Here is a 9650-nt window from a genome sequence, read left to right as displayed (position 1 = left end):
AAAAAAAAAAAAAAAAAAACCAAAAAAAAAGAATAAGGTCTTTGGCCTTAGAACAGAACAAAGCTATGAGCTACTGAAAACTGAGCTTATGATTTTGGCCTTATGGGCATTATATTGCAATTAGCTTGCCATCCACTAAGAGGTAAGCTATTTAAGTTGGAAAATGCATATTGAAGTCTGGAGAAGGCCTGAGTTTCAAATTCTGGATGCAGTCATGTTTCTTAGCTTCTGAGCCCATTCCTTATGGGTCGTTAAGAAGATTAAATGTGAATATATGCAGCATGGCACCTGAGACCTAGTAAGCATTCTGGAAACGTTAATTAAAGTTGGTGGAGCAGAAGAGACCAAGCCAGTTCACCAAATGAGCATGTGTAATAACTGCAGTGGTAGACTTTGCAGGCAGTTCAGGGGTAAGCATGCTGCTTATGAAAACTTAGAAACACAAGCATACCTTTTTGGAGCTCACCCATCTGTTGATTAGAAATGAGATGCTGCCAAGCTTTAGCAGCAGACAGGATATGGAAGGCAGTTAGTTTCATGAAGGTAGTGACAGGCCTTCTCTGGAGTAAGAAGCACCCCTCTGCAGGCAGGGATGAATGTGGGCTGTTCCTACCCTCACCCCTGAGTACCTTTGTTCTTCCTTGGTCCTCCCAGTACATGTGACCAGGATGGTGAATGACACAGCTGGATGGGTTTCTGCAAATGTGAAGCAGCCAGGAGGTCAGCACTTTCCAGGATGGATTGTTCTCTGTGGGTTAGGGTTGGCAGACTGACTTCACAAGCCAGGTGATAGGAAGGCAAAGAGAAGTTCTGTGAGGACTGAGGCAGACGTACCTAGCATGTGCTGGTTCCATGCATGGAAGCTGTTTTCCATCAATGTAGAAGTTGAATGAATGAAAGGAGGGAGAAGGGGAGAAATGGCAAAGTAGCAGGTGAAGTTGACGGTAGGATGGCTGAACACCTAAGAGTGTGTGTGATGATTATCCATATGGCTGTCGAAAGATGCATTTGACTTTTACCACCTCTTTATTTGACCACTTCTCACGCCTGAATCTCTTGACTTCAGTAACCATTAGGACTCACTAGCTTGAGGCAAGAAACTCTCCTGGGTGAGTTTTGGCTGTTAGTGATAAAGAGTTGTATCCTAAGCAAAACTTAATTTGATATAGAGTTCTGGTCTGTTGACAACAGTGGATTGAAAACTGATTAAAGTTTTTAAAAATTGGCTTTAAGGAAGTAATTACACCAGATCAAGATAACTAATATAGACAGTTGGCAGATGAGCTTAGAAATTAAGGATCCCAAAATATTTTAATGTATTTGTATTTCTCCTATTTGTGTTCAATACAGTAATAATAAAAATACATCCATTTGGGCCGGCCCGGTGGCGCACTGGATAGTGTGCTGCTTGGGAGCGCAGAGGTGCTCCCGCTGAGGGTTCGGATCCCATGTGGAGACCGGTTCCCGCTCACTGGTTGAGCGCGGTGCAGGTGCAGCACCGAGGGTTGCGATCCCCACCGAGGGTTGCGATCCCGTTGCCGGTCCCCAGTACGGGCGCGACACTGAGGGTTGCGATCCTGTTACCAGTCAGTAAAAAAAAGACAAAAAAGGAAAAAATAAAAAATAAAAAATACATCCATTCATGGGAGAGTTACTGAATGCTGTTCATTATGTGTCGAACACTGTACTAGTACTAGGCACTGATAATAATATTGATCATGAATAACAACAATAATTACAGTGATTAAATTTTCCATTTTGCAGCTGAATTAAACATTGCCTCTAGGACACAATTACTGTAGATTTTTGCTTTTGAATGGGTCTCATAGTGGCATTAATGTCACTGTTATAGATATTCTAACTAGTTCATTGTAGATTTATGTGACTAAAAAGTAAAAAGAAGACAGTTATTTGTTTAAACAGAACATCACTTGTAATCTTTTACTTCCCTTCCATTTCCATGGCATTCAAACAACTATACAGGGATGTGACAGATCTTTAATTGGCTTTATTTAATCATCCGTGCTGCCTTTTCGTAATTTCATTTTGCACACATATGCAAGAGTTAAAGTATTTCAGATTAGTTCTGTACTGTAGAATGGTTCCTTCTTACTCAAGCCTCTGCTTTCACACAATAAAACTTTTCAATTTAAAAAAATGAATGCTTCAATCCATAGCACCTGGAGCTTGTGCACTGATGGACTGTTTCTCTAAGTGTGGGTAGCTGGAGTTCTGTGGAGACATTCTGTCCCCACACCACAGATCCCTGAAGTGCATGCTTCTTTCTGCCTGATTCATCAGAAGCGGAGTCAAAGGGAAGTGAACAGATCAGCTCTCTTAAATGAGTTTAGGGGCCAAAAAAACTTGAGGTGAAACCATGTGACTTGTCATAATAATGGGACATGGATGATATGGGTAAATTAAATACAGTCTCTAATATTACAGTAGCTACAATGTCCATCTCATTTCCCACCAGAGCTTGTTTACCTCTCTGCCTCTCTCTCCACAAACCTTAGTGTCCACCTGTTAGACTTTTCTCTTCCTTTTCCCAACCTCTAACAGCAAAGCAGTGCCAATGAGCAGTGAAAAGCTTCCTAGATTGGAATGCAGATAATCCGTTCTCTGAGCTGTTGAGTTGTCTGTCCTTCCATTAGGCAGCCAATTAGTGGTGGGCTTCCCTGAGAAGAATGGAGAAAACTCAGGCAAAATACTGCTAATGAGCTCCTCTCTTCTGCTTTACTTTGTTACATGAAGGACTGGGAAGACCCTTCATATTGTCCTCCATCTTAATAATATAGAGAACAGTGAAATTTGGTGTGCATGTTGTGCAGCAGTGAAATAATTTCTCAGTGGCCTCTGTTTTGGGTAAGTCATGGCAGGTTGAGATTCAGGCAGTACAGCTTGGGAAAGACAGTCATTCTTTATCACACTTTATTATATGCTGTCTTCGGTGGAGCCTCATCTTCTGATCACTGAGACAGGGCCATTGATCTCATATACCCTGGAGTTCAAGTAGATCACCTGGTCTATCTTGTGGTGCTTCCTAGAAATGACCCTAAGGCAAACGAAGGAGGTGAAGTCTTTTCTTATGTTCTTTAACCTTCTAGACTTAAGTAGCAGGCTGTCATTTTGAATGAACCCCAGCCTTCAGAAAGCAGTCAGTTGCTTGACTGGACCATACAGGTTGGATCCTATAAAGTCCTGATGAAGACAGTTGAATGCTCTTAGGAAGAGTAGTGGAACTAAAAAGGATTATTGTCTACAGTCTTTATGACCCAATGCAGTTAGTTAACAGTGTTTTTTGTTAACAGCGTTGGCCAATAATAACTTCAGCCTGATAGTGAATAAATCAGTTCGTTTGAACTGACCTTCTCTAACCCAGTGATTCTCAAACCACGGAATTGTCTGGAGAACTTTTAATAAACAATAGTAAAAATCAGTGCCAGCTTCCCCACCCCAGATCAATTAAAACAGAATCTCTACTCATAAGGCCTATATATTTTTTTAATGCCTTTCAAGTAATTCATATTTTTATATTTAATATAACCTTGGTGATTTATGCAAGATGGCAAGTGATGGTGCTGAATGTTAGAAAGGCAACAGATTCTTTGTGTGGTAGGCTGTAAAGTGTTTGGGGGCTTTAGAGAGGTGAAAGATGAGAGGGCTTGATTAAGGACAAATGGACAATGAAAGAAGTGAAAAGGTTGGATTGGAGTAGGAAGACTGCATGAGCCAAAGCACACATGTTAAGAATCAATTTTGGTAAGAGGGTGGTGTCGATGACCTCACAGGGTTCCTACCAGGGAATAAGTGATGGGCGGCGGAAGACTGGAAGCTACCCAGCGCGTGCAGTCCTGAGGTTGTTGCAGGAACTTGGGTGTGATGTGATAAAGACCTGAACAAAGTGGTGGAAATGAAAATCCAAGGGAGGAACTTAATTTGAGAGAATGGTGAGAGGCAAAATGACAGGACTGTGATGCAGGAAAACACACAATGTGAAATGTGTAAGATTGGGGCCCCCCCAAAATACGGTACCCTTAATAGAAGTAGAAAAGAGGGCTGATGTGATTTGGCAGTGAGTTACCTTTCAGACTTAACAAGTAGAGTTACAGGTGATACAGCCAACAGTTAGTGTCCTGTAGGCAGCTGGCTATGTGGGAATAATGCTGAGTGGAAATGAGGTGGTGAGAGTTATTACTATAGACTTATACTTTACCACTGTGGAGTGTCCAAGACCCTGAAAGTGTCCTTCGTTAGACAGGTAAAGAAACTGAGGTCCAGAGAAGCAGTATGACTTGGTCAAGGTCCCATAGGAGTTACTTGCAGAACCCTGATCCCCTGAAATCCTAGCCCAGGGTTCCCTGAAAATACAAGACTAAGTGAAGGTAAGCATTACAGAGTAAGGCCTGCTGGGCTTCAACTCACAGAGTGGGAGCAGGAAGAGCCCAGTCAGGTGTGAGAGAAGGCCTGAGGGGGAGCTGTCATCACAGTGCCCTGTGTGGCAAGGAGAGGAAGGAGGGAAGAAGAATTGGGGCAGTGCTATTGGGTTGGAGCAGCCAGAGGGAGGTTGTGGCCTGACGTCAGAAGAGTGGTGAGAAAGTGGATATCTTATAAAATGTCAACTAAAGCAACCTAACCATGTCATTAGGATTATTATGAACTCACTATTTATCTTGCCTGTTGATATGATGGAAGTTGTGTAAAACCATGAGCTACGTGGGTCCATCATGGGACTCACTCTTGGTATAAGCAACACACAAAATGATTATTCCAATTAGTTTCTAAACTTGTTTGAAAAAAAAAAAAAAAGAACTTTGGAATATACTCATCCATTGTTTCTACTTTCTGGCACATTTTTAGAAATTGATATCATCTCACCCTTTTTCCCTTACCAGTCACCTGAAGAAATTGATAAGGACAAAGTTCACATCTCTGACTCAGAAAGGAAAATGGATCCAGCTGAAGAGGATACAAATGTATATACTGAGAAACACTCAGACAATCTGTTTAAACGAACAGAAGTCCTAGCAGGTGAGTAGGTGGGTGGGGAGCAGGTGGGAGGGTGCTTAAATAGGCCTCTGTTTGTCTAAGTGATATTCAGAGGTGTAGCAAAGTTTGCTGACTGTCAACTTTGTCCTGAAAGTAATCTTCAGGGTCCTTCATCCAGAGTGAGCTGTAAGAGGTTAGGCAAACATTGTCTTTATTTTCTGCCAGCCCACTCAACCCCTTAGCCAGCCATTGAGCAGAGGGTGTGGGGTAGCCCAGAGAAAGAAAGTTAAGATCTGAATTGGTCCAGAACAACTGGGTGTGGAGAGATTGTGGGGTGTGGAGATTGATCAGTCTTGCTCCAGGTCATCCCAGATTTCAAAATAAACTTAAAAAAAAGGAAAAGTTCTTAATGGGAGAGCAGTTGACATAAATACTGCCCAAGGCTTAAGGATGTTATCTCTGTAATTTATTTGATGGAAGTACTAAAGTTTGATTTTAAAGGAGAAGATTTGCAAGATTTAAGAACACCTAATCCTTGAAAGGATAGTCTCAAACCCAACACTGGAAATTTGTGCTTACAGCCATACCACTCTGAACACACCTGAAGAAACTAAGCAGGGTCAGGCTTGGTTAGTACTTGGATGGGAGACCACCTGGGAATACTAGGTGTTGTAGCCTTTTAAAAAAAAAAAAAGAAAAAATTGCATGCTTTTTTCATATTTACTCTTATAAAAATGTAAGTCAATTATATCATACTTTGTGTTTCATTGAAAAAGCAATTAGAAGATTAGAATATGAAATGTGAGTACTGAAAAGACAAAAGCAGTTTTAAAGTATGGAATTAGTTGAGTTGACAGCCGGATTTTTCTTATTGTGGTTTTTGGGTAATATTATTAATACTAATCAAAGAAAGTATTGTACCTTTCTGAGGAACATCAGATTTACATAATTATCTGGTTGCTTCATTGAATCCAGTTTTTAAAAAAATTTAGGGTTTTCAAATTAAGCATTTTATAAAAATGTAAATAGATTGGGCATGTCAAAGTTAACTTCTGCAATTGTTGAATCTCCTCTAAAAGTAATCTTTCTTTTGGTGTTTTTTAGCCGTCATTGCTGGTGGAGTTATCGGCTTCCTTTTCGCAATTTTCCTTATCCTGCTGTTGGTATATCGCATGAGAAAGAAGGATGAAGGAAGCTATGACCTTGGAGAACGAAAACCATCCAGTGCTGCTTATCAGAAGGCCCCTACTAAGGAGTTTTATGCATAGAACTCCCACTTAGTGTCTCTATTTATGAGATCACTGAACTTTTCAAAATAAAGCTTTTGCATAGAATAATGAAGATCTTTGTTTTTTGTTTTTTTCATTAAAGGGCCATTCTGGCATTTAATGATAAAATCCCATTGTATTTAAAACTTTTCATGTATTTCTTTAGAACAACATAAAATTTAACATCTGCAGTGTTCTGTGAATAGCAGTGGCAAAATATTATGTTATAAAGACCCTCAATGTTCATGGAATTGGTTTAAACTTTTATGCGCAAATACAAAATGATTTTATTTCATGGTTCGAAGATGAAACCTGTTTCATTTGTGTCAGCATGTCTCGGATTGACCTTACCAAGTTGATCTTACTTTGTTAATTTATCTGTTGTCCCCCTCTTCTCTGATCTCTTTTCTTGTGCCCTTAAAAACAAAACCAAATCCTATGCCTTTTGTAGCTGTCATGGTGCAATTTGTCTTTGGATAATTCAGATAATGGTAATTTAGTGTATATGTGATTTTCAAATATGTAAACTTTAACCTCCGCTTTGTATAAATCTTTAAGTGTCAGACTATCCATTTTACACTTGCTTTATTTTTCATTACCTGTAGCTTCGGGCAGATTTGCAACAGCAAATTAATGTGTAAAATCGGATTATTACTACAAAACTGTTTAGTCATATCTGTCTAATCAGATCTTCTTTTGGGAGGATTTGATGTGAGTTACTGACAAGCCTCAGCAAACCCAAAGATGCTAACAGTATTTTAAGAAGTTGCTGCAAATTCCTTTGGCCACTGTATTTGTTAATTTCTTGCAATTTGAAGGTACGAGTAGGGGTTTAAAGAAAAATCAGTTTTTGTTCTTAAAAATGCATTTAAGTTGTAAATGTCTTTTTAAGCCTTTGAAGTGCCTATGATTCTATGTAACTCGTCGCAGACTGGTGTTGAGTATATATAACAGTTTTAAAAAAGTTGGTATTTTATAAGCACAGACAATTCTAATGGTAACTTTTGTAGTCTTACAAATAGACATAAGTTGTAATTTGGGAACATAAAAACTACTGAATAAATCATGTGGCCTAATATTGAAAATGTCACTGGTATAAATTTTGTACATTTCGATCAAATGTACATCTCCCCCTTGCTAATGACTGTCTGCTTGTAAGGATGATGTGGGTTTGATTTCCAAGTGTTCCACAGTGTCTGTAAATCAAGACCAAAGAGCCAATGAATGAGGCTGTTTATTACCAGATTCGTTTCTGAATTGCCTAGAGGAAATCTGAATGTGTTGTCTTGTGTGTGTCTGGGTACAGGTATTGGAAGGCTGCCAGGGAATTTCAAAGTTTGTAACCTTTATAGGATAGCTGATGGCGATATTGAGACAGGTGCCTGCGTTTGCAAATAACTTAAGACTATAAATTCCAAAGAATTGAAGGGGGCTTTTCTGAAAGTCCATATGTAAGGCTTAGTCCTGCAGATTGATTTACCTTTGAAACTGTGCTCCAAATCTTTCCTGAAGCTTAACTGAAGAACTAATAGATGGAATGCCATAGCTCACATCAAGGGGAAAGAGGGAAAGGTAGGGAGGATTGTGTAGGACTGAAGTGCTGGAAAGTGTTGCCTAAGGAGATGGAGGTATGAGGGTACCCTGGCTGGGTACTTACTGTACTGAACATCTCCTTTTTCTATTTTACCATTAATTTTGTTTTAAACTGTGAGCCGCTGAAGTAAGAAGAAGACAGCAAAAACAGCAACTTTTCCAGTGTAGAGTTACTTTTAATAAAGTATGAATACTTCATTTAGAGAACATTCCCTGGAATTGCCACAGAACATTAAAAAAAAAAAAAAATCAAGCAACACTTGGAGCTGTGTTTACTTAAATCCTTAAGGGCCTTAATTCTCAAATTCCTGCCCCATCACGTACAGAATCAATTCAATTTAGAGTGATTAAAAAGAAATGATAGCACCTTCTAAAGCTGCACAGTGTCCCTCCATTACAGAGGTTAAGATTGTAGTGGGTATACCTCTGTGCAAAGCAGAGTGAGATTCAATTCGTAGAATAACCACTGCTTGGAATATCCGTGCCAGGAAAAGAAAATTTCTGGCAAATATTTTGTCACTGCTGTAAAGCAAAATATTTGTTGAAGTGCCAAAATAAAGTCTGTCATGCCGAAAGTAAATCATTGTATAGACTGACATCCGGTTTTCTTCAACTGTATGTTTTCTGCTTAGTTTTTTTTTTCTATTTTTCAGATGTAGTACATAATACTAAAATGTTGGTAATGATTACTGAGTTTAGGAACATTTAGTAAAACATAAATATCAAAGCCAAGATGAAAATTTCCTGTTTCCTTAACCGCATGTAAATGATTTCCCTTGTGTGAACATGGCTTTGTGTTTGCAAGACTTGCAATATTCAAACTCTTCTGTTTTCAGCATATGTGGGAAATGAGATAAGCTTATGCGTTTTAGTGTGTGTGTATGTGTTTTAGTTTTAGCTGCAGGTACATAGTACCAGAACTTCAGGATTAGGACCTGGTTAGTAAGGTTGAATTTAGGTTGAATAAGATTATAAAAACTGCCATCTATTAATGCTAAAAAAATTGGTTTCACATCAAATGTCTAGTGAATCGATATTTTGGTAATGCCCTTTTTTTTGCAAATTAGACAAAGTGTCTTTGCTTGTTGAGGTTATGGATTGTTTAATATAGGGGCTAGGAGAATAAACTGAATAAGTAAAGCATAATTACCTTACTCAAATGGCCCTAAAGAAACTAATATGTCCTACAAAGGGTGCTGCTTTCTACAAGAACAGGCACAGTAACAACTTCAGTGTTAAGGAGCTTGTTTTTTCAATATCTTAAACGTTTTGAAACCTCAAGGAAAGTTTAAGTGAAGAGCAAAAATATAACACCTGAAAATACTGCAGGGTTAATTTTATAAGCAGGATCTTTATAGCTTTATTGCAATTATATAATGGGTAGTAAAAAATATATATATTTTAACTTTTGGTTTAAAAAGACAATGACTTTAGGCAACACAGTCTCTAACATGAGTTTCTAAGTTCTAAACCTCTAGCAGACAACAGTGAGACCTGAAGAGGTTTCTAATTAATCAAGCCAGATGATAAATGAAGTGGTCTGAATTGAATGATCACTAAGGTTCTTTTCAGTGCTAATATTTTATGACAATAGAAATTTGAGACTTGGCCATTTCTGGGGAATTAGATTCAGCCAGCGTAGAAAATTTTTGAAAGGATAGAACAACATCTGTCTGCCTTTTAGTGGTAAAAACTATCAAAATGAATTCTGGACCATTCTGTTTCCTAACTCTGAATGACTTCACTCTTATGATTTATGGTTCTAAGGTTTCATTTATTTTTGTTTTTCTGCTGTATATG

The 9650-nt window shown here is 38.6% G+C and overlaps 1 protein-coding gene across 1 annotated transcript in view; it reads left to right on the top strand.

The window, feature by feature from the left end:
• SDC2 (syndecan 2) overlaps positions 1-7347 on the top strand; it is a 111423-nt gene extending 104076 nt beyond the window's left edge. Inside the window, exons 4-5 of the mRNA XM_008568280.1 lie at positions 4896-5031; positions 6094-7347. Coding sequence (XP_008566502.1) covers positions 4896-5031; positions 6094-6257 — 300 coding nt within the window. The 3' untranslated portion in view covers positions 6258-7347. The remainder of the gene's footprint in view (positions 1-4895; positions 5032-6093) is intronic.
• The last annotated feature ends 2303 nt before the right edge of the window (positions 7348-9650 follow it).

This window comes from Galeopterus variegatus, unplaced genomic scaffold (assembly GCF_000696425.1).
Source record: "Galeopterus variegatus unplaced genomic scaffold, G_variegatus-3.0.2 Scaffold23, whole genome shotgun sequence".
In the NCBI taxonomy this organism is placed as follows: domain Eukaryota; kingdom Metazoa; phylum Chordata; class Mammalia; order Dermoptera; family Cynocephalidae; genus Galeopterus; species Galeopterus variegatus.
The sequence above is the reverse complement of the archived record's forward strand: the minus strand, read 5'-3'. Positions and strand labels throughout refer to the sequence as shown.